General features: G+C 40.5%; 2 protein-coding genes across 3 annotated transcripts; both read right to left on the bottom strand.

Moving 5' to 3' along the window:
* Positions 1 to 316: 316 nt before the first annotated feature.
* Positions 317 to 6614, bottom strand: LOC134136638 (cytochrome b-c1 complex subunit 7). The gene is made up of 5 exons (XM_062568553.1): positions 6592 to 6614; positions 5758 to 5900; positions 4472 to 4543; positions 1600 to 1766; positions 317 to 557 (listed from the first exon to the last, which is right to left on the bottom strand). Exons 1-5 carry the CDS (start codon positions 6612 to 6614, stop codon positions 480 to 482), a joined length of 483 nt encoding a protein of 160 aa, XP_062424537.1. The 3' UTR covers positions 317 to 479.
* Positions 6615 to 6921: 307 nt separating this feature from the next.
* MTERF3 (mitochondrial transcription termination factor 3) lies at positions 6922 to 25304 on the bottom strand. Of its 2 annotated transcripts, none has more exons than XM_062568338.1 (8): positions 25198 to 25304; positions 24328 to 24685; positions 21986 to 22138; positions 20781 to 20970; positions 14773 to 14920; positions 13654 to 13725; positions 10660 to 10821; positions 6922 to 8452 (listed from the first exon to the last, which is right to left on the bottom strand). In XM_062568338.1, the coding sequence occupies exons 2-8, from the start codon at positions 24659 to 24661 to the stop codon at positions 8258 to 8260; spliced, it is 1254 nt and encodes a 417-aa protein (XP_062424322.1). In that variant the 5' UTR covers positions 24662 to 24685; positions 25198 to 25304; the 3' UTR covers positions 6922 to 8257. The 2 variants fall into 2 exon arrangements, with proteins under 2 accessions (XP_062424322.1, XP_062424321.1); XM_062568337.1 differs by having other exon boundaries at positions 24328 to 24682.
* Between the last annotated feature and the right edge of the window lie 117 nt (positions 25305 to 25421).

Here is a 25421-nt window from a genome sequence, read left to right as displayed (position 1 = left end):
TTTATGTTTGCCACTACAATACTGTATCTACTTAGATACACAGTACATTACATGATGCTGTCTCATGATGCGACTGTAATCTAAATTCCAGTATTTCTTGCCTCCAAGAGAAAGAGGTGTTGAAGCAAATAAGCATCACCTTTATAAAACAGAGGTGCTAGCATCAGCAGCCTTGACTTTATTTTACCAACCCTGCTAGCTGCCAGAAACAGTTATACTATGAAAAGAGTATGAATCAAGAAGCTGGAATGAAGACTGCATACCACTATGGTATGGAAACATTAGCTTGTTAAAATTTACCAACAAGTCTCACAGGTAGATTTTATACTTTGACACATTTATTTTACTTGGATGAAGAGATTCAACGAACAAGTTGAGCTATGTAAGCCTTCAGTCTCATATTTGCCTCCAGTATATTTCTTCTATAACCACGTTTAAAAATATCAGAAAGAAGTGGACATTTGCATGTAGTTCAATAGTTATTTCTTGTTCCATGCTTCTCTTTCAAGTCGTTCACGGATTACTTCTTTTAGGTATGGTTCAAGATAACGTTTATCCTGGAGAAAAAAAAAACACACATATATATATATATGTATGTATGTGTATAATCTCCCTCTCATCTTCCTCAGACCTGACCAAAAAAACCCCGAACAACAAAAACAACCAAACATTGCTTACTCTGAAAAGACAAGCTTTAATTTGCAGATGTTGCAAATAGCAGTGCAGTAACTCCTAACTCCTATTATCTCACAAGCATTAACAAGCAGTGATGCTTTCAGCTGCACCTTCAGAAATAATATGCTCTTACCAAATATTCCAAGCATGAGATTTAGGAGTCTCATCAAACTGCAACTCCAAGACACATAAGTGACTGCTAGACTCAAATTACTAAACTCACAAAACAAACAAATGTATCTGAATCAGGGGCCACTCTAAGATGTGGAAATGTGCAAGTTCCACTTCATTTAGGTCAAAGTCCAACAGAAATACTCTTTCCACCTGAGAAACTTTCTCTGAACATTAGTTCTAAATACTACTTCAAACAGGTTCAACAGAAGAAGTCAGTTGTGTTTAACACCCACAAATCAAACTGCTGCTCAAGTAACTCAAGCAATCAGTTGATCAATGCAGCAGTTATTCAAACTTAACGAAGGTTCTCATTTAAGTTACTATTCCTTGATATTTTTATGAATAAAAGCTTTGGTTCACGATTTTCTACAAAATCAAGGTGCTCATCAGAAAAGGAAGAGATATTTTGTAAGAATTTCTAAGCTAGTTGCAGTAGATTACCCCACCTGACAAGGCAGAAGTAATATTTCATCTGAATAGAAATGAAAGTGCTAGGACTCTGATCTACAGTTTAAGCCTTCGTGGTCTTTAGCAAAGTGTTATAAAAGGAACTTCCACTGCAAAATACAGATTTTTAAACAGGGATTGAAAGTTCTGATTTTCAAAGATATCCTATTAGACAGACTAAAATATTTACTCATTATGAATAATATGTAAACATATACCTCCCTCACACAGAAAGTCCCAAACACTGATCATAGTACTAGTGCTATTTAAGATCTCCACCCTGAAAACACTGTGTGCACATACCTCTTCATATTTCACCCACTGTTCCTTTGGAAGAATCTGATGTTTCAGACTTAAGTCAAGTGCTCGCTTCATGCGAAATATTCTTTCATTGTAAAGGGGTTCTGGAAGCCTTTTCAGTGCTTCTTTTACATCATCATCTTCATATAACACATCATCTCGCATTAATCCTGTATTGGCAAGATTTTACAACATCACTGAACAAACACTACTAGTTAACATTTAAAATTAACATAGGTGTTTTTATATAACACTGGAATAACAAAAAATAAAATGTGAAAACAGACCAACCCAAGAGAAGAGAATCACTACCTGCTTACAGAAAACAAACTGTATGCACTGACTTGTACATATATGACTTACTTGGTGTTGTGCTCTCTCTTAAGAATTAATAGCAAAAAATGGATACTTGATTTGATAACTTGCATAGGAGTATTCAGAATACCTACAGAAGAATAACTAGCCTGGATATGAAGGGTGCACTTACATTCACCAAATTTAGACCCCTGTGTTTAAGATAATTGTCTAGGTTAAGGATTTAAAAGTTCCAATTATATTATAGTGACTCAAGCAGCTGTGGCTACTTTAGTATCAAAGAACTGTTCTCTAAACTCCACTGTGCAAACAGACTAGATTTCCAAAGTTTCCAAAGGCTATAACTAGCTATGGATACCTGAAGTTAGATGCCTCTGACAGAATTTGTTTTCCTATCAAAAGTTAACACAGGGAGAAAAATTTAGTCTTCTCAAAGCCAAAACCAGATCCACACTGTTTTTGGAGCAAAGCATTTCTGGAATTCATAATCAACTCTGCTATAGGTTTCAGTAGTAACAACACACACACAAACAAGTTTGTTTTGCTTCAGTAACATTCCAAGATAGATGTGGGCTATGAGTACATGTACTGGTTCATGGATAAATGTTTTAACCTCATGTGACTGAGCTAGCAATAGTCTCCCCTTAAACAGACATCTGGGGAGTCGCATATCATAGAATCAGTACAGTTGGAAGGGACCTCTGGAGATCATCTAGTCCAGCCTCCCCGTTCAGCAGGGTCACCTAGAGCATGTTAGACAGTGTTGCATCCAGGTGGGCCTTGAAGATCTCCAGAGAAGGAGACTCCACAACCTCTCTGGGCAACCTGTTCCAGCACTCCATCACTCTCACAGGGAAGAAATTCCCCCTCACGGTCAGGCGGAACTTGCTGTGCTTCAGTTTCTGCCCATTGCCTCTTGTCCTGTCACACAGGACAACTGAAAAGAGTTTGTCCCTGTCCCCTTGACACCCTCCCTTCAGGTACTTGTACACATTGATCAGATCCCCCCCTCAGTCTTCTCTTCCCCAGGCTAAACAGGCCCAGCTCTCACAGCCGTTCCTCATGGGGCAGGTGCTCCAGCCCTCTGATCATCTTTGTAGCCCTACGCTGGACTCTCTCCAATAGCTCCATGTCTCTGTTGTACTGGGGAGCCCAGAACTGGACACAGTGCTCGAGATGAGGCCTCCCCAGGGCTGAGGAGAGGGGCAGGATCACCTCCCTCCACCTGCTGGCAACACTCTTCCCAATGCACCCCAAGAGACCATTGGCCTTCCTGGCCACAAGGGCACATTGCTGGCTCCTGGTCAATCTGTCATCCACCAGCACTCCCAGGTCCTTCTCTGCAGAGCTGCTCTCCAGAAGGTCAGACCCCAGCTTGTACTGGTGCCTAGGGTTCTTTCTCCCTAGGTGCAGGACTCTGCACTTGCCCTTGTTGAACCTCAGGAGGTTCCTCTCTGTCCAGCTCTCCAGCCTGTCCAGGTCTCTCTGAATGGCAGCACAGCCCTCAGGTGTGTCAGCCCCTCCTCCCAGCTTGGTATCATCTGCAAACTTGCTGAGGAGGCACTCTGTCCCCTCATCCAGGTTGTTGATGAAGAAGTTGAACAGGATGGGACCCAGTACTGAGCCCTGGGGGACACCACTAGCCACAGGCCTCCAACTAGACTCCACGCCACTGATGACAACCCTCTGAGCTCTACCTCTCAGTCAGTTCTCAATCTACCTCGCTGTTCACTCATCTAACCCACACTTCCTGAGCTAATATTCTTAAATTCAGTTTTGTAAAAAAAAAAAAAAAAAAAAAAAAAAAAAAAAAGTATAAGCTACACAGTTGCTAGTTTAATCTCTAGATTAAATTAGGTGTTTCTTTTCAGGTTTTTAATCAGTATTTAAGCAGTAAGAAGTATCCAGTATCTTCAAGAATTTTAGCAGACAGGTAAGAAGAGGGCCGAAACCAAGCACTGGCAAGACATCGATAGACAAGTAAACTTAGGCAGGAAAAAAAAAAAAAAAAAGATTTAACTTCCCTGGGGCAGATTTACAAGTTAAAGGCCTCAAGGCATTCTCTTTTACTTAAGGAACCACAGTTTCTACACATTCTTTACCCTCACACTGTCCAAGGAAGAAAAAGCATCCCATTCATATTGACTGCTACCAGTGGCAGTATCCCCAGTTTCGAGGGCAGCCTTTGGAGAGGTAACAAGAATATAAAATACCACTGAAACTGATTTGGCGTGGGGTGGTCTCCAGGCTTTCAGGATCCCCTTTGTGAAAAAAAATTCCAATAGCTCCAGTTTAATCTTATAAGTTACCTCACTGAAAATAAAAGCGAACACAGAAAAAAAGAAAATCAAAACAAGAAAAAGACAGAATAAAACAGCGATTTATTACTATGTAGCAATCACAAGGACTGAAACTATTGCTAACATTTTTCTACAAACAAAAATAGTAGCTAACTTTAATAAACAAGACATATGTTAAATGAACAGGTGTGTACCAGTTGTGAACTAACACTAGGTTGTGAGAATTTCTGCATATGCAAACACGCAGAAATAATACCTACCAAGCTTATTGAATCCAGCCGCATTGTAATACCATTTACGAATGCTTTCTAACAGGCGGCCACCTCCTGAAACTGAAAGTAACTGTTATTAGTTCACGAGCAAGACAGAACTCAACATTTATCACATTTCTCTAACAGCATACCAGTATTCACTGACTTCCCTCACATGCAGTAAAAACATTATGTCAAGTTTGCACTATACCATATATGACTTGGCTTCTCCCATTCTCCATGTTCTTAAATTGACAATGAACATTCAACATGAGCACTAGCAAATACAAAATTTTCAACCTCTGTTTCCATTAAATTTGGGTATTAGATTGTTCCAAGCCTGGAACAGTGCTAAAAGCCCAGAATCAAAGATGGCAACAACTCTTTTAAGATCCATAAGCCTTACCTGGGCTAAGAACTTAATACCCTTACAGAAAGAAAAGCCACAGTACTTTTCAAATCAGTTATCTATAGCTACAAGTTTCATAGCTCTCGCTATGCATTGGTATGATTTCACAGCCACCATAGTATGTTGTTAGCCTTTCATTCCCCTCTCCAATTACTTAAGTATTACTCTAGAGCCTACATCTTCAAGACCTCCCCAAAGTAACTGGAAAGGCACCACTGACTACCTCAAAAAACCCACTTGTTCTAAAGAAAAATACCACACCAACAGCATATTTATCTTTTCTTAGCTACAAGTTCTGGATAGCAAAGGACACAGAAAAGCTGTAAGATCAGGACAATGAAGTTCTGTTCAATATTAAATACACTTAAACCAATATATCTAGAAATCCAGAAGCAGAACAGGGCTATACCGTGCAAGCTGCCTTTTATATTTTTAAGTGAGTTTCTTATTGAGTCAACTCAGAACAGCAGTGCTACATGTGACTGCAGCATATCACCGGCACATTAACTCACCAGGCCTTATCCTTCACACAGTTAATATCTGAGCAAGAAAAACATTCAACACCTTAAGCTCGAAGCCAGCGCTACGGCCTGACGCCGGTCCCCGCAGCCCTCCACCGCGCTGCAGGCGTTAGCAAGGACTCCCCAGCACCCAAGCGCTCTCTGCCCCTGCGCCCTTAGGAAGCCGCACAGGGGGGGAAAGCGCAAGGCAGAGCCGCCCCCCTCCCCCCCTCCCTACAAGGGCAGGGCCTCGACCGCCGTGGGCGCCGACAGCGCAGCTCCCCGCGCCCGCCGGCTCCTCGCCTCCCCAGCGGGCGGCGGCGAGGCGGGGGGAAGCCCCGCGCCGCGGGCCCCGCGGCCGCCACCTCTGCCCACCGACGCCTCACCCGGTGCCCTCGCCGCCATCTTGACCTCGGAGAGGCGCACTGCCTGCCGGGTAACGCCGCGGCGTGCCCGCGAGGCGCGGGCGGGGGAGGGCCCGCCAATGGCGGCTCGGCGGGTGCGCACGCGCGCCGGGCCGGGGCCGGCTCTAGGGGACGCGGGTGCCGTCCCTCAGGGGCCCGGGCCCGCCGCGCGGAAGCCGAGCGGGGTGGGGAAGAGCCGGGACGTTCACGGCAGCCAGCACGGAAACAGCACGAGGCAGAGATACCCGGGTACCGGCCTCCCCGCGTGGCGCAGCCCGGGCTCCGGCCCGGAGCCTGCGGAGCGCACGTAGGCCACGGCCCGTGGTAAACAGGGCAGCCGGAGCGCTATAACCGAGGGCTGCGCAAGCACTTGGGGCCAGCACCTGCTAAAGGAGGGCTAGAGGTCAACAGTTGCTAAAATTACGTTTGTAAAGTACAGCAAAGCATTAAGCCAGTCACAGAAAGGAGTAGGGAAACCTCTCGCCAGCAGAAATGGCTAGCTATTGGAGAGCACTGCTATCGGATCAGCACTTCTGTTTTCTGAAGTACAGATCACTGCCTTTCCCCAACAATTCTCTCAGAAAATAGACCACTTAAAAAAAAAAAAAAAAAAAAAAAAAGCCTGAGGTAGTAGTATATTCTGGAAATAATGTTACACTAGGCAACTGAAGCATGCAGCTGAACATGATAAGCAGGCAAAGAGTACACTCCAGAGGCTGAGGCTTGTTGGATACAATATGGCAGATACTTGTAATTGCTCAACATACCCAACCTAATCAAAAGCTTCTAGCCTTTATCAAGAACAGACTACAATACTTTGCTAATCCTAGGCCAAGCATTTCTTCTAAAGACTTCTAAAGATCTGTAAAATCTTTTGCTTCCTTTCTTTGTAGTATTTCTGGGAAAATATTTTGGCATAAGCACATGCATTTAAAATTTCAATGAGACTGGTTAGTTCTGACAGCAATCATATTTGCGTTTAAACATAAAGGAATTAAAAGCTTGAGTTTAAGACATTGAAAATATTACATGTAATGCTGTTTAAATTTTAATGCCTTGTCATAGGGCAATAAAGTAGCTAAGGACAGAAGAGCAGGTCTGGAAAAGGAAACTGTCTTCACTCTGGCATTATAAACTCACACACTGTGCTATAAAAATAAGTTTATTAGATCATTTGAAAATTACAGCTTATTAGCCTTAACCTGTCTTTTGCTTTAATAAGGTCAAAAATCTAAGCAAATGAAGGCAAGGCAGTGGGAAGTGTTTACCCATCAAATTTCAGACCACCACTTTAGATGGAATTTGTTGTGCTTCTCCATCAAGAACATTTTTTTAAAATGTTAAGAGAGACATTTGCATTACATAAGCTTAAATTCAAAAGAAAGCATCTGGATTTAAGTTTCTTAAACTATTTTAACTGAAAGAATGGAAACTTCTAAACAATGAACTATTAGGCAGTTTGCATTCGGATTTAGTCATTTTTTTCATGTTGCCCAAATACAGAATTACAAAATACCCCTCAGTGTATTAATAAAATTAATTTACTAATAGCATTAACCACTTTCAGTACTCTAACAATTCCTAATGTTACCATCTACTTCTGTTAGAACTGAGCAAGATAACTATGTCAACTACATATACACTGCTACTTTTTTTTTATGGTTACTTGTATACAGAAGCCATACAAATCATATCAGGAATGGAGCAAAACTACTCTTTTTTTCTTCCCCTCCAAGAGGCAGAGAGGAAAGTGAGTTATAAAAGTAAAACTAGACAAGTCCCTGAAATCTAGAGGGAGTTTTTTATTTATTTATTTTTGCCTGGATTCAGTTGGCTGATTTTCCTTTATGTTTCAAACCAAGTTTCATTGTACAGCCTTTTGGCTGTTAACTTCAGCAACCAGCTGCACAAAGAAGCATCCTTGTTATAAGCTGTTGAACACCAATTTGTATGAGGGGCTTCATGTATGTAATGGTGTACTTCTCTCTACAAGGAAAAGAATTACATTATTAGCTGCTGAGATTAGAACATGTAATCATGCTACTACTTTGCTGTTGCACTCGCTGGTTCCTCTGAGGGAGGCAGGGTGAGGGGAGGAAGGAGGAGGAGGAGGCAGAGCAGTCAGTCATCAGTCATTTTTTCCTAAAGCTCTGAAATTGTTGAAAGGAAAAAAAAAAAGTAGAAGAATCTGCCTTAATTTACTTTTCTGTCAGTGCATCATTCACTCTGAATTAAATAATAGCAATTAACTACAAGGATTATATCCATAGAAATCAACATGTACTTGCTTAATCCTTGTGAAATACACTTTTAAAGTCACCATAAGGAACACTGTTGCTTATGAAACATTTGTGGTGCATAAAAGCTAAGAATAAACTTCTTAAAACAGTAATTAAGAAGCTAAGAGATGACAGAAGGGAGTAGATTTAGAAAAAATGTTTATTTCATAACTTAATCTATTCCTTTTTACATGTGTTACTAATTAAAGTGTTTTTAAGAATTTTTCAAAGTCCTGTATTGAGGCTTTAGCAATCTCTGTACAGAACACTTCATCGGGTAAGGATACTAGCTGGTCCAGAGAGATGTAGCTGGGTTGCGCTGGGTCATACTGGGCTCTTCCCAAGAACTTAAGAAACAAATGTCTCTCTCTGATTCGTAATAGTTTTGAGTTGAAAACCTAAGGAAGGAAGGAAAGGGAGAAGTTTTAGGTAGTCTAAATGTCAGAATCTGATGAATCTAAAATGTCAGCCTTTTTTCTTTCTCTCTCTCTTTTTTTTTTTTTTTTTTTTTTTTTTTAAAAAAACCCAACAACCTGAAGTTTTATCAACAATCTGGACCTTTAGCCCTCATTTATGCCAAACATCAGAAAGAGGTTAAAGCTTAAATTATATTGAAATAAAAACTTAGGGAAAAATATAACTCTCTTGAGCATATCAGCTTATAAGCTGACAGTTACTTGCATTATTTTGTGTGATCACAGCAAAGAAAGTGGAGAGGAGACGTTCAGGAACAGGGGGCAGGAATGACTGAGCACTTTGCATATATAGGTGGAAACACTTCCTTATGCAGTCCTTATACAGCTTCAGATTGGGATTGTTATGGAGTGGAAATTGAGAGGTGACCATATGACATAATACAGAACAGTGAATTGCATAGTAACTACAGAGAAAGCGAGTGGCTGCATCTATTTTTATAATATAGCCAAAAGGCTAAGTTTATTAGCTCAGAACAACCACTGGTCTCCTGCATAACAGTGCTTACCCTTGAAAACATTAGTCACCAAGAGAACTGTAGTCAAAGGAAAGAACAATGGTATAAGGAAATCAAGGAAGAAATCAGTGGGACACAGCTGAAAGGAGAGAGTCATGGGGAAGATAATACAGAGCTAGAGCTCTGCTTTTTATGTGCAGTATAACTGAAGAGAGAAGCTGCTTAAGAGCCAATCATAGTGACAAGAATTGTAGATAGAGTGAAAGTAAGCAAAGTTTTTAGTAAAAAGGGAAGACTGAACTATTGAAGCAAGAACTATTAAGGATGCACACAAACCTGAAATGGGACAGAGAACAAAACTTACTTCTCCTCTGCCTTGCTTGCTTTTCAAAGGACAGTCAGAAGAAGGTTGGGGCAGGGGGAAGAACCTCTAATCACTGCTCATGGACTTAACTAACAGCAAGGATGATCAGCAGCTGTAGCAGCAGAGATGACTTAACAATAAAAAAAAAAAAATCCTGGGTGCCTCTTATTTCTGGCATTATTGGCCATCAACCAATGTGGATGACAAGCCATATAGCAGACCGAATTGTAGAAGCCTTTTCTGAAACCTATTGGTTTTCAGGATGGAAGGGGAAAAAAGGGAAGAAAGGTGCGTGCAGCAAGAATGAGAAATCAAGGCTTCTCTCCACCTCCCCTCCCAAATAAAGGACAGAAATAATGAGGTGAAGCACCACAAAGTCAGAACAGTAAAACTGAGAAGGAAACGAGCAAGACTTATGTTCACTTACAAGTCAAGGCAGGCAAAAGCAAGACATGGATTGGTATTAAAAAAAAAAAAAGAGTCAAGTAAAGATAGATATATCAGATATCCAAGAAATCAAAATTCTGGAGAGCAGTCCTATTACCCCATATAATACATCGCTTTTTTAGCCAGTTAGATTCCCTGTTAGATTTCCTTTAAGAAAGTTACTGCAATATTGAAGTTGTAATGTGTGCTTTATTTTTTTCCCTTGTAAAGTTACTGGGTGCTACACAACTGTGACTGCATGTCAGCACTGGATAAAGTGACTAATGCTTTCAACTTGACTTGCAAGGCAATAACTGTAATGAGAAAACAGAAAAAACAAAGTAGCCATCAAGAATATCAACTATTTTCATTCTTGTGATTATTTTTAAGCCTTTGCAGTAGCAAGGTCAGTGAGAATCTTATTGTCTCATGGAGAGAACTTGTTTTCTTACCTTTAAACTATAAGATATTTTAAGATCCTAGAATCTGGAAAATTTAACTTCCAACTAGGCAGATCTGAAAGAGAACTGTTTATAAATGTGCTATCTAATGAGCTCCATGTTTTCTTTCTTTTCTCTTACCTAGACATAAGGTTTGAGGACAAGGAATGTATAAGCAGGCACTAAATCGCTCTTGCATGACTCCAGAAGAGATCAGCATGATAAAAACAAATATTCACTAGATTACAGGAACAAAGAGAACTTTCAAACTGGAATTTACAATAGTTGGTGAGTTGCTAGTAAAAGTTATCCAAATTAAAATTAACAGCCAGACAAGATGAAGAACTTGTGTCCCACATATAGTGAGGATCCTCCTATGGCACTGAACTAGTAAAGCACTTATGCAAAAAGCACCTACTGTTTATCCCCAGATTAACAGCTCACCTGAGGAAATCGAGTAAGCATGTCATGGGGAATGCCCATGACATTGTGCAGGTAGTCAAATGTCTGTCTGAGCCTCTTTTTGCTTGCAGTTAAAGTCTTGGGGGTTTTAAACATAATGTGTTGAATTTCACTACGTTGAAAACCAAGTTCAATCTGACATATCTGAAAAAGAACACAATTTTATCTTCAAAAGTCAGCTACAGCAAACTTAGTTTATTTCAATGGTTTTCTTTAAACTAACTTAACACAAAATTCTTCTACCCTTTGTCACTCAGCAATATCATTACAATCCACAACAGTATCTGCGATTCCAGTTCTCTGAAGCCAGAGAATGCAAGTTGTTTATCACTCCAGGTGATAAAGTGTAGTTCATTTGTGGACTATCTCTTAAGTAAAGATGATTTCTATGAATGCCATCTGTTTTTTGGTTTGTCTGATATACAAACAGAATAGCTATGTCTCTGTACACAGGGCAGTTACAAGGATAAAAGATTCTTTGGGGAGAAGTCATATCAATTTCAATACCAAGCTGTCAAAAGTGACTAACCTTTTAGGTTGTGGAGGTGTTGAATTCAGTGAAATGCAGCAATCAGTGAAAAATAGCTAATGACTACTTTTGTTAATATGCTATTTATTTTCTAATATATTCAAGTCAGATTTTTTTTTATTAAGGAGTGTAATTTCAATCCAGTAGTCTTAGACATGTAGTCCATTCAACCTGAAAGACGCATTGAATATACAAGGTGTTCTATGTATCTTACAGTTGGTTAAGGCCTGAGGTAAGACTGCTTGTTCAGAAACTGCCCTGATTTTAATTACAGTTTCCCAAAAGAAAAATATAACACATTTTTTCAATAAAGTCATGAGTACTCCTCCCAAATGCAGGACGGCAAGCAGTTCACTGAGCTGCAGAGAAAGGAATTTAGCATTCAAAAGTGTCTGTCTGGCAATTCATCCATTTCTTCTATCCTCCAGTGACATTTACAAGCAGCTTTTTAGTCCTGAAGCCAATATGCTCAACGTCAACATAACCAGACTTCAAATGCAACTCAGGTGCTTCTCCAGTTGGCAAGAAGGTGGTACATTTTGTTTGCCCACTGAAGCTCTTTTCCTAGACTGCTTGGCAAATGCGAAGGGAAGGGTTTGGTATCTGGGTTTAGAAGCTACCTTAGGACTTCCAGGCCTGTACAGGCAATTGTTTCTACAGATGATTATATTCAGGTCTTTCAGCTACTGGTTCTTCCTTATCTGCTTTAAAAATATTTGCCTATCACAAGAAATATTAATGAACAGTTAACACTGGAGTACAGAGATATGTTTGCCCATTGTGGTGTTTTTGACAGATCTGATCTGGCAGTCATAACTTCCTACACTGAAAACAGAGTAAGACCTGATGTTAAATCATTGGAGACATATAGCTTGCCCTAATGTAGACTTCATTGTGGCAAGTCTCTTGAGCTTTCCACGTGCCTCAATTCCTGCTCTGTGAAACAAGACAGCAATAATTCTCCCACTTGACCTGGAGCTCAGGTTTACACCCTCTTCGTTATTAAATAATTTGCAGAATGTTCAGTAACTCTCCAGACTGTGTATATTGATATTCTTACTGCATAAGCCCTAGCAATGTTCAACATGGTCTGCATAATTATTAGCACAGACAGTGGCAATGCAAACATTCCAATTCTACTTTATCAGTGGATCTCTAATTGGACTTAATGAGACCTATAAAGGATGGAACAATCCATCCCTGAACTCATTTAGTCCATAATTGGTATCTTCTGACAACCAGTATCAATTGTAGCAATGGTTTCTGAGTGCTAACAGCCCCCTCAGAACAAGGGATTCTACCAGATCACTTTGGAATTGCTGTTACATGATCTCACTTGCAAAGTACCAGTTTTCCACCACCAGCCTAGGACATACAGGACAGAATCCTGACCAAGTGTGAGACATCCAACCTCCAGAGAAGCTGGAACTTCTATGTATCAGTGGATTCCAATAGCAAGGACCTAAAAATCCTTCCTCTCTCTCCATAACATTTGTTAAAAATAAGAATGGTAGACAAAAAGTATATACTTTTTGATAGACAAGATAGTTGCACAGTACTGAGGGTCTTAAAGACACATTAAAAACTTAAAACATTAAAACTTAAAAACACATTACTCCCAGCCCGTGGAAACAATGTTCATTAAAAAGAAAGCACTATTAATTGGAACAGTCCGCTACTTTCCAGTCTCCTCCCTTACCACACACACATTCCAGATTGTAAGATTCCCAGGGATTAATGATTTCAGAACAGTAAGTCTATCTTAAAATTACATATTTTAATTCATAGTAACGCATCATAGGATAATGGGATTTCTCAAATTGTTACACTATATCACACTGTTTGGCCTAACTGGCTTTAGAGCACAATAATTAAAGCAATACACAGTTACATTTTCAAAGGGAAAAGGAGCCCCTGTGGGTCTGAAGTTATTTACCCAACAGTTGTTAATAACGACCATCTGCTATCAGACAATAAGTGTCAAATGCACATTTTGGCAGACTATCTACCTGCCAAGAGAAAAATAATTGACTGCACATTTCTTGCTCCTAAATCCTCAGGGACAATCCAAGTTCGCAAAATACAATAATTAAGAAAAAAAAAAGGCGGGGGGTAGGGAGCAGGCCCTATTTTTCACTCGCTATAAGGAAATGGGTAACCATTTGTGTCAACACAGCAGCTTTCAGGAGGAAGGGGCCCAGATGAAGTTTCTAACCTACATCAGACTAGAAGACAAAATAAGATGTTATTCCATGTATGCTCCAAGCTTGCTGTAAGCTTCCTACAGAGGAAAAGAATTAGCCTGACAAAATGCTCAAATTCATTTTACATCTTTACATAATTATTTCATCAAACTCTTTCTGTACAGGATTTCCTACAAGGAGTTTTACCTTCTGACTCTTAAACTGTGTGGGTACACTGTTTTTAACATATACTAATAAGCTCACCTGAATGTTTTCTTTTACAGGCTCTAATTTGCCAGTCAGTAGCCTTGGAAAACGAATTACCAGATCCTTTGTCTGCAATTAGAATAAACAAAATACATAGGAAAAAAAAAGATTATTAGAAAAGCATGTCGTGAATCAAGCACTGAAAGATACAGACCTCACATTAACATTTTCTTTTTGCTGAATTCTGATTCTAGTTGGAGGCAAACTTTCTCTTGCATTTCGTTTTATCTCTAGCCCAAGATGAATTTGTATGAAGCAGCAATTTAATAAGAAACAAAGTTACTCAAATGCCATATTCCTTTTAAAGAGAGAGAGAAAAAAAAAATCCACTAATGTAAAACAGCTGGGAAGAGGAAGTAACAGCATACCCCAAAAGTAGAAAGTGTACTGAAGTGTCTACTCTTTTTAGTCTTTGGGTTGTTTCTTTCTAGCTCCTTAAAGTAAAGGAAACACTACCTGATAGAAGCTGTGAAAAGATTTTTTTTTTTTTTTTTTTTTTTAAAAAAAATGCAGTATTTTATTTCTCTCCCTCAGGTTACACAATAATATTATGGTAATATAAGAAATTACCCCACATCTGCTGAACCCCAGGAGTACTTGTAGTCCACCCTGACTACAAGATGGTGACTAAACACTTTACCAGAGCAGACTCTTACCTCAAGCCTAAGAAAGACGAGCTAATAGAAGAATGTAAGATTTCACTTGGAACTTGATAATTATGGGCATCACCAGCCACTGTAGGGAAACAACTAACACACTTCCCACTTATTCCAGGAAGCTAGATCCTACAAAGATCCCAAAGCAGGGTGCAAAATACCTGCTAAGCACTTAGCATGGTAGTGCTCACCAGGAAATCCACAGGTTAATCTTGGTGAGTTGAGCAGGTAGCATGTAGATGGATATGGCATTTGCTCATTGAACTATTTTTCACTGATAACTTTAGTACATTACAGTATCCTGAAGAGATGAAAAGCCAATTAGTTTTCTAGAAGTCAAGGAGTTGCTTCCTGTTTTTAGCAGTATTTGTGTACAAGTGTTTGAAGGTCATCACAAGGCTCTATGTTCCAAGGCCTTGCTACTGTCATTGACACAGCACCTTTGATGTATAGTTTTTACCTTTCTTACACTGAGGCCAAGTTCATTTTTGAAGAAACCCAGTCTGTTATCCAGTCTTTCCACTGAAAACAACAGTAAATATGGAGCTCTTGAGACCATCTGAGCAATTTCTCTCTTATCAAATTTTTTTGATTTTAGGTAAGCCACTCTAGAAAGAGAACAAAAAAAAAAAAAATCCAGTGATGAAAATTTTATTGCCTCCATTTATTCAGTACTTGTTTAAATTCCTCAGTGATCTCTTATAAATGGACAGATGTTCTAGCATTAATATGCAACTCTGCCAAAAATAATTGCAGGGAGGGAGGGGGGAGGAAATCTGCAGTTATCATAAAAGCAAGATACCATCCCTTCCAATTAATTAGAAGCAAAATAAACCTCAGAGAAGAATGTCAATAGTGAAGACAGATTTTAATTCCTTCCAGCTGTACTTAAGCAGATAACTATGTTAACCTATGTTTAACAACTAGCCTGTCTCCTAGACTGCGAACACTTTAATAGATCGTCACAGGCTACGGCCATGAAGATATACACAGCCTTTTGCTATTTTAATGAATTCCATTTCTACTGCTGAAAGAATAGAGTATTATATCTCATACATCTCCGTTTTGCCAATAGCACTGGAGCAGAAATACCATAGAACAATGCCACATGTATAGACACCATCCAAAAAGACATTTCTAAATCAGCTGAACTTACTCTTGTTACAACAGATTCCTACTTTCAGTCACTGGTCCAAGTATTTAGTTGCAAAACATCTGGTTGTCAGAATGGTGAAGAACTGATCAAGGTTTTTAGGTTTAACAGAGGTTTCTTTCTTTCCAACTTAAGACTTTTCACTTTCACTGAATTGAACAAAGTTTGGAAAATCTTATTTCAAGTACTACTTGCAGTAGATTATTACCATAGCTCCCAGAAAAAGGAATGGAGGGGGAAATACCACAGAAGAGAAACACAATTAATCCATGTACCATGATTTACCAAAAAAAAAAAAAAAAAAAAAAAAAAAAGTACTTCAATTTGAAGAGGTTCCTTTGATTATAGATGAGCATAAACAGAAGCATCTGCTGTCAGATGATCTTAGGGTATACAAGAACTGATTTTATCCAACAGTAATTAGGATACTAAATAGACTGCAGAATGTTTTGCAGAAGCAGACATCCAGCAAAAGATGCTTGCTCTTGCAATGAAGGAAAAAAAAGGAGGGAGGGGGAGGAGTGTTAAATCATGTCTTGGGGAGAGAAAGAATAAAAATACCTTCCAGATACAACCACCTCCCTCCCCAGCAAACCCTCAAGAAAGATATCATCATAAGCCAAAAGTCAGACAGAAGATCCAAGAACAAGCTCTAGGGGACCCATTTCTAACTGAGGAGGTAAACCAACACAGAAGATAACAGCCTAGGCTCTCAACAATACTAACAGAACTGGCTGCAGGAACCTCAGAGACCAGGGTGGGGTAGAGGGGAGAAGAAATGCATAGAACTAAGCAATTTTTCTTTTGAAAATTATCCCATTATGTTTTAAACCACTGCAGCTTGGCTCCACTGTGCTTCTTCCACTCAATTGGTCAAGTACACAACTGCCAAGCATCCTAGCCTAGAAACAAAACTAAATGTTAGCAGCTTAAAAATATAACAAAAATCCTTTGGTTCTCCTGACTCCACCTCTTTGTCTTCTGTCAACAATTCATCAAGACTCACACTTGAAATATATATACATATATTTTTTACAACCTTGAAAGACAAGAGACTTAAGAGGGATGGCAAGATTCTGATCACCTGAGTCCAGAAGCTGGTATGTTTAAGAGACACAATCAATCGACCAGTTTAACAAAGGTCTATGATAAGTCTAAGTGTTGCCATGAAGGTTATCACTCATCCTAGTACAAGGGTCAGCAGTTCCATACAGCACGTTAACCACTATCATTAGTGATACGACAAAATGAAGCAACTGGTGCAGCTGCAGTACAGAGACTGATTTGCAACTGTCAGAATTGTTATGAATTATGGAATGTTTTGACTTTTACAGTGTTTATCTGAAGTCACATGCCAAATCTATTGAAATTTGTGTTTTGTTTCCTGGCAACATGGAATCCATAGCAATAAAACATTCCAGAATGATGTAATCAATAGCACATCCATCTGTGGTCACGTCCATCTGTACTTAAGTGTTTGTGCAAAGGTATAGTCAGCTTTCAGAAGATAGCTATCTGAAACACATTTACTTTATAGCCTGCTATACATCCTTTGCAGCACAAAACTTTGAAGTTTGCAGAAAAGCATTCACCAATGCCAAACACAGATACACTTACTGAAATCAATCAACAAAATATTCCAATCCAATAATTTGGATTGCCCTGTTCAACCTCTATTTCACTAACCAGACAGTGCCACAGGGCAGCCACTGAAGAGTAAATCTGACTTCACAGTAGAATTAGAATTTTATGATAGCAAAAATGAACCAACCAACCAACCGAAAACCACACACACACTTCTCTCTTCAGAAAAATAGAAGCAGCTCAGACAATCTGGACTCAAGGAGTAATTTACTGTTACTTTTTGCACATTTTCAAAATAAGATTCTTTTCAGGTTCTTTTTATGAAAGGTCACTATTGAATAAGAGGATGGAAAGAACAGAAAAAGATGAAGAAAAAAAAAAAAACTCAGGTCTATGTTAGGTAAGAGCCTCCTAATGTGACTATTTCTAAAAAGCTATACTTTCAGATTTCTGTCTTGAGCAGATACTACATGCAAGGCTTTCTCTTCTGGTATTTTTAAATACTGAGATGGCTTGAGTTCATTACAAAGAATGCTTAAAATCCAGCTGTTCTGTACAAGATGATTGTTGAATTAATACAAGCCTTTCTCAGCTATTTTTGAGAACAGAAATCCATCCTATTGCAGTATTTACACAATCAATGCACCTAATGAAAGTACGAATCAGAGAAACAAAAAAGTACTTCTGCACAGAAGTGTTATCAGAGCTACACGACAAACGAATATAACTGGGTATAAAAACGCTAAGACATCTGTATGACTGAAAGACAGCCTAGTTTAAAAAAAAAAGAAAGAAAGAAAGAAAGAAAAAGGACCTCCCACAGTCTGGTATCAGTACCTTGAGTATCCCATGCCTTAATGGGATCCCACCAAAAACAAACAAACAGAAAAAAATCCCCCACACACCCAGGTAGCAGTGCAGCAAAGGAATATGGAAAACTTTTGTGAATTCAAAAGCCAACAAAGAGAAAGAGCAGAAGCAGTGCACTTACAAGCCATCACACCAGCCCTACAGCAAAGGGCATAAGCAACAAAGTGATTGGGGATTCATAAAAATATAAGCTCAAAGCCTATGGTCAGTTACTGCAGATAATTGAAGACTCAGAGAGCAATAGTTTTGGGGGAAAAAAAAAGGTTTATGCCTTTTAGCACGCACATTTTACAACACAAGTATTTTAGAATACATCATTTAAAGATCTTGAATATTTTAAATTTAGGATATTTAAATTTAGGGGGGGTCTTTAAAAGTGAAAGCCTTTCTGCCACAAATGTAACACCTATCTTTAAAACTCTGGAAAAAAAATCCTCCATTCCTCCAAAATTAACAATGCAAAAACATTAGGGACACACTTCTACAAATAAATATGCATGGTTACAATTGTAAGACCTCAGCCAGACTGACATCAGTATAGATATCTCAGACACTGCAATATGAAGTCCAACATCCTAGCTTAAGCCAACTGCACAAGCAGTTAAAACCTGCACATGCATGTGGCCAAACACTATGATGATGGTTGATTTCTGAGAGGGAGAATGGACAGCTGCTATCAGTAACATCTTAGACTGTTCCAGGAAGATCTGCTACATCTCAATATTCTTGTTTTGACCACCATTAGTCCTCCAACTTAGCTGCAGATTTATAAAACTACTTCATACCAGTATTATCCAGTTTTATCTCTAGAGCTTACTAGACAAAGAATTGTTAATAAAATAACGGCCATTAAAGAGAAAGACTCGCTGTCGGCAAACATTACCAGAGGCAGAGAAAGAGCAACGCTATTAAATAGCCCAATTCAGACAAAACTGAAGCTGGTGAAAGCAGTAATCAGACTTTACTCAACTTCAGATGTAACTCATATCACTGCTGGAGAAAGATTAATATATGTATACATATCATATTTTTTCAGTGCATACTTTCAGTCTAAGCAGCCCTTACACTCAGAATGCAGCATTTTTAGAAGTTAAGAGTTCTTTAATTAGTTGCGTTAACTACAATCTGCACTACACTAGTACATGAAGAAAACAGCTTTTTTTCCCTCCTACAGTCTCAGGAGAAACACCCATAGATACCATGACTATTTTTTTTAATAAATAATTCCACCTTCATAAAAGAATAATCTTTAAAAACAAACTCCAGAAAATACCTAACCAAATAATTTTTGGTCTGAGATATTACGAGATCTTCTAAAAGACTGGTATTTACCCTTATGTGCAGATAAACTCTATGACACTAAGTGACAGTCTAATGTCATACAGCTGGTAACACAAAAAAAATTAGTTCATGGTGGTCTCATTCTCAGTTCCAGTTGGGGAAAAAAAATCACAACTCCAAAACCCTCTGCTGCTGTTATAAATAAGAGAAAAGATGTGATCTGCTTCTCTTGCTGCAGAATTCACAAGGTATAGGCAGACATTTAATCTAGAAGAGCAGTTCTAAAACATGACTGGTAAAGGCTAGATAACCACTGCCAGTCATCAACATTTCTTGCAAAGCACTACATACAGTCAAGCCTGACAAAGGGGTCATGGTTCTACAAACCTTTAAGGAAAGCCTTGGGGACCATCATTTTGGAACCAAAACTGATAGTGGCAAAGTAAGCAGCTTAGGATGGCAAGCTGCTTCCCCCTATCTATGGCAGAGAGACAGAGATCAGCCACTTTAAACAGCCCATCTGCACCCCAATGCTACCAAGGGTAGGCAGTGATACAGGACAACAGGTACTGCTGCAGTGTAAGTATAGGCATACGTGTACACAGAGGGTGGGAGAATCAGACTGAGGAGCAGCAATTAATTACACCTCTAGACACTGCAGACAAGGAGACTTGTTCTCCAGGGGTGGCCCTGATCCTTCTTTTCTGCATAGCAACAGAAGGCTCCCCATCTAGCCATGCCCTGGCCCATCTCTCTTCCCTACTTTTGAGCTCATAAACATTCAGGCTCCTCACAAAGGGACCAAAGGAGGTAGAGGTGCAGGGTGTGAATGCCAGCAGAGGCTGGGCTCACTAAGATGTGTTATTCCCTCTTCCTCATGCAGAGCAGTACTGATGCCTTCCACTGTCCTTCTATACTCAATGAGGAGCTGACCACATCCTCCCTCTCTTGACAGCTCCACACCCACCGGAACAAACCTAGCTCTCCAAAAATTAAAATGATCTTCCCATTGCAACCCACCCTACCATACAGTTTAACTGGCCAACAGTACATGGGGAGTGCACAGAGAGGGGTGGCTAAACAGTCCCACATCCAGGATTTTAGCACATTTAAGTAGTAGATCTAACATGGTTCCAACACATTTTTAAAGATGGGCAAATAAAGACATGAAATTTTAGGTAATAATTATTCCAGAAGCAGTGTCCTTGGTAATTCAGGTCCAAGCTGTCACCAAAAAGGATAGTGTTATCCCATTCTTCCTCCCTCCTGAAGTATGTTCCTTCTCATCCCTTGCATAGACACTAGCAGTACACGGCCATGCAGCTCCCTAATCTGACTAAAACTTATGCAGTAAAATTTGTTAATGGTCAGTATTCAGGTGGATCGGGGAATTCACTCTTGACTTACCACACCACCACCACCTATTAGTGCTGAACTATAGGAAGGAACAGGAACACAGAGTCACGGATCAAGTGAGGAAGGAAACAGCAACAACACAAGTTGAGATAGGCTTAAGCCGCTTGTTCAACTAGATGTTGAGCCAACGGATTTAAGAATCTATTGCTATTTTGAAAGCTCACCGGGTTTCTAGAGCTTCTAAATCTTCACCAAGGATGTATGGATTTTTGGTCAGAAATGATCCCAGCTGATTGTCTTCTACACCCACATCCTTAAGAAACAGAAGTATTTTTCTTACATCTTTTTCAAAGTCCAAAGTCAGTAAGAGTTGGCCTGCCTTTTGACGCTTCTCCACCTGGGATAAATCAACTCCTACAACAAATAAAATCAGATACTGTTTTAATTAGGCATATGCCCTATTTCCTACAACTATTTCACAAAGGCATGCTAAAGTTTATAGGGCTTCTCCTTTTTTTGCACTGATTTAGCATACTTCACTTGCTCAACATAGCAAGGTCACAATATCTTGTATATTGTGGAAAGATTCCAGATAAAACAAACAGGATAGTTTTAAAGGTGACTGCTACATTTATTTTCTGTAAGAGGACTACTGCAGCAAATCCTGTGTGTGAGCAACCGAGCACACTAGAATTTGCCACATGCATAGACTTAAGTGTATTGCACAGAAGTATATGTCCAAGGGAACTCCCAAATCCATCATATGATGGAAGGAGACAATTTTGCAGTAAAGTACCCTTCAGTTATTGGCTCACACAAATTGAATACTATTGGACTGGGTCAGATTTCCCCACTACTTCTGGTATCTCATTGCATTTTGGGGAAAAAAGGAGGGGGCCAGTAGCTTTGACATCAACCATCCTTCTCACACAACCCAAGTGCTTTTTGATAAGCACTAAGGTACTCTCCCATTCCTTTCTTCTTTCCTCCCCAGTTTATTATACCCTACTTTGAGGGCTCTGCAGAGCAACAGCTCTCCTTCCTTCCAGGAAGGGAAGAGTTGCAGCAAATTAAAACATCCTTTCTCAGAAAAAAAGAAAAAAAGACCAGTCAAATCACACAAGGTGCTCTCTACCCTCCTAGAAGCTGTGGGAGATGCATCTTTCAGCATCCACAAGACTAAGGGGCTAAGGTAGCCAATCTTGTCTTTAACCAATATGGCACTGCTAGTGAGTCATGCAGTCCCCTTCCTCTTTCCATTTACCCTGTACATCATTCCACTGCCCTTAGCTGTGGATTGCTGTTCCTATAAAGTTTCCAATTTTCAAGTTTACAAGGGAATCAGTAAGTACAAAACACAAACTAAAGAATCTCCAAAGCACCAGGTATAGGCAAATCACCTAACCCCTCTCCCCCCGCCCACATATACCTAAATGTACCAGTTTTGCCAGGGTTTCTGAGTGGTCAACATAATCTCGGAGCGTGGAAGACTGAAGGGGAAGAAGTGGTTCTGCAATGATCTGCATGGCTTCTTCCTCAGATATCTCCTCCAAAGCAGATGAAGGTGGGATGTCATCCCAGTCTAACAAAAAAAGATAGAAGAGTTGGATGCATTTTGTGAAGGATAAAGTTGTTCCCCCCAACATAAGAGATTTCTTCAATTCCATCTCAAAAATGCAAAAACACTTTGTAAGAGATGAACAGCCAATATACGTTCATTTGAAAATATATGAAACCATAGATTCTGTTACTACTTTTCAGTCTCAAATGCATCTTCCCATACAAGCTAAAAACCTAAGTTCGTCTCTGTCACATCTCCTTGACACTGCCTATCAACTCTTGATCACATGACCAAATTCTGAACTTAGTCCCCAGCAAGCCTGCCTTCAGTCTCCCACTCTGACCACTGTGGACAACAGATCACATCACTTTCTTGAAAAAGAGGGTCTTCTTTCATCTTCATGAACATATTATTGCCTGATCATATTCAGATCAAAAGCAACTGCAAAGATAGTTTTCCATAACCTGACACCCCTCATATCTCCTCCCCCTTCTGATTCTGATGTCTGAATTGCAATTGTTTTAACTTTTAAGGTATTTCACAGCAATCTCCTACTAAGCAATATACAACTGAGATGAGTATCTCATCTGACACCCATCACCCCTGAAAGCTAAGGAAACCAGACTCCATTTCCTACTCAATAAAGTTTCTAAATGAGTGCCATTATGCTTGTTTTCCCTTGAATGTCCAAAGCCACCTTCTCTTAGAAACACTCAACTTACCTATTCAGCTATTGACAGGAGCTCACAGAAGCTAGATCAAGATTGCTGTTCTGCAGGCTGACCTATAGTATTCACCTCAGTTATCAAACTGGTAACTGATCAACAGCCCTAATTATAAACTCTTCAGGATGGAAATTTTCTCCATACTGTACCTTAGTATAATGACCAGGGCTTCCTAGAGACAAGGGTAATAATATTCCTCATCAAAAAGACAAAACCAAAGCACAACTACCAAGTTCCTATAAGCAGGAAGAATCTCTCATACTAGGAAGAGTTGCATAGGAGAACTGACAAGAGCCACCACCACAGGTGTTGAGTTAGCCTATCTTTTTCTCAAAACTTCAGTTAAAAAAAACAAAACAGTAAAATGTTTTTAGTGACACTTACAGCTTAACAGCAAAAAGAGCTCTACATGAATCTATATAGACATGAAACACTTCCTTTAAACCTGCTAAGGACCAAACCAATATACAGCACTAGCCATTCTGGTAGCACAGATGCACATTTTTTCAGCTCCAAGTTGCTTAAGTCTCCTATTCGAAAACAGATCTTCAGAAAACAGCTAACAATTATTTTTCTTCAATCATATTACTGCCAACTGGGTAAAGTGCTACACAAACACACAGAGTAGTCTGCCAGCAGATAACATTCTGGCACATAAATAAACTGCACTGCAGGTGCTGATGCAAATGAGCTCGCTGGCCTGTCAGTTCCAGAGCAGCACTTCTTCCAGAAGCAGCTGCACAAACATACAGAGCTCAGTTGCAGCTCTGAACCACCCCAAAAATAAGCTCTGCAGCATCCAAATTGGCAGTGCTCAGCGCTGAATCTAGGCATAAAGAACTGCTCAATAACTCCAAAGAAAGTTCTCTCAGCATCTCAGCATACCAGAAGTGTTTTCAAAGGATGATATGTTTTACTCTCATTTATCTCTACAACAGCAGGGAAGTGAGGCAATTTGCTCTGGTGACAACACTAAGGAGACTTTGCATTTATCTCCATTTCCTCAGGGAACAGTTTGATGAGCATTTCTCATCACGGCAGTGCATAAGCAGGCTTCACACTTTGCTGCCTCCTACTGCCCATCATTCAGAATCCTCTCTCAGCTGTGCAGCTGTGTTGCACAAGCTGGACCAGTGTGGCCTCCTCCATCCCTGCTCAAAAAACATACACCTTTCTCCTGCACCAACACAACTGGGAGAGGAAGGCAAATACTTAGCTGCTGCAGGTAGGGCTATGAAAAGTAAGGCTCTTCGAACTGCAGCTCCAGACCAACATTTCCACTCAACTGATCATACTTATATCACTGCTTAAAGGTGCTCTACTTCCTAGAGCTACCACAGGCTGCATTAACTATGGGGCTAAAACCGAGTAAAATTCAGAAACTTCAAATAAATACTCTAACTAAGCAAGGCAAAAAAAAAAAAAAAAAATACTGAACACACAATTTGTGGATTTAGAAGAAATGGTATTCCTAAGGCTTCTTACCTTCATACGGTATTGCTGCATTCACATCAGGTAACATTTCTGCTTTTTCTTGTTTCTGGTTTACCTCTGAAGGTAAATTACTTTCAGGAGATGCAAGAGATCCATCGTCGGAGCTGGAGGGCTGAGAACAACTCCCTGTAGATAAAAGTCTGTAGGTCTGCAGTTTCCACAAGGAAAAGTCATTTTCAGAAGGCAGCAAAGCCAGATGGTAAAATGCATGACATCTCCATGTCGTGTTGCTGCAACTCCTCAGTTTCTGAGGAAATTCAGTAGCATGGGCTCTTTTCATTGAGCACCACCACCACCGGGAGACCTGGCGAGCCCACAACGCCATCTTCCACGTCAGTACAACATCCTGCTAGAAGGCAAAAGACCAAGGAGTAAAGCAAGCGCTGACCTCACCTCACCCACAGGCCAGGGAGTTTGTGCATTAGCTCCCAAAGCAGGAAAGCATAAGTTACAAGCTATAAAACATTAAGTAGCTGTTTCAGAGCTTTAAATACAAGACAAATGGAAGAAACATAACTGAGCAGAGCAGGCTCTTGACAACACAACTCTTATGAAAGCCATCCCCATAGGCAAGCTACAAGGAGCAGAGGAGAAAATCGAGCAAGGACCTAAATGCTCCCACTAAGGCAACCCAAGGGGCAGGGCAGTCGGTGCAGAGCAGCACCGCACAACCTGGTACCAGGCGAGCAGAGGCTACGCTGGCTGCCCGGCCTTGCAGGCCGCTCCAGGCCGGCAGCCTCAGGGCGCGCATGCCGGCCGGGCCGCGGGAGGATGGGGCACAGCCGCGAGCACCGCCCGCGGGGAGGCCGCTGCAGGCTGTTTGGGACCGTTAAAGACCGTTGGGGCCCGGCAACACCTCACCTGCCCCTCGCACCGCTCCCGCGCACGCCGCCGAGCCCACGTGGCTTCTCCCCACCAACCCAGGCGAGACCACTCGGAAGCAGGGAGGGGGGTGGCGGGGCGAAAGATTCTGCTCCGCTGGCGCGCAGGGGACGCCCAGGCTCCACCTCTCCCCCCCGCCTCCCCGTCGTCGCGTAGTACGGGGCGCGCCGGAGCGGCAGGCCTGGCCCCGCCCCCTCCTCCTC

The sequence above is a fragment of the Rhea pennata genome, chromosome 2 (genome assembly GCF_028389875.1).
Source record: "Rhea pennata isolate bPtePen1 chromosome 2, bPtePen1.pri, whole genome shotgun sequence".
Taxonomy (NCBI): Eukaryota; Metazoa; Chordata; class Aves; order Rheiformes; family Rheidae; genus Rhea; species Rhea pennata.
This window is presented reverse-complemented; position numbering and strand designations above follow the sequence as displayed.

Bases quoted from the DNA above. Each gene is read 5' to 3' on its own strand.
- MTERF3 (XM_062568338.1), bottom strand. From the start codon at position 24,661: ATGGCGTTGTGGGCTCGCCAGGTCTCCCGGTGGTGGTGGTGCTCAATG. The intron at 13,726-14,772 runs GTAAAAACTATA...TTCTAATTGCAG, and splicing joins TTGGCCTCAGTGTAAGAAAG to ACAAAGGATCTGGTAATTCG. The intron at 8,453-10,659 runs GTGAGCTGTTAA...TTCCTTCCTTAG, and splicing joins TGCTTACTCGATTTCCTCAG to GTTTTCAACTCAAAACTATT.
- LOC134136638 (XM_062568553.1), bottom strand. From the start codon at position 6,614: ATGCTTGGCCTAGGATTAGCAAA. The intron at 1,767-4,471 runs GTAGGTATTATT...TTGCCAATACAG, and splicing joins GGCTGGATTCAATAAGCTTG to GATTAATGCGAGATGATGTG. The intron at 558-1,599 runs GTATGTGCACAC...TTTTTTCTCCAG, and splicing joins AGTGGGTGAAATATGAAGAG to GATAAACGTTATCTTGAACC.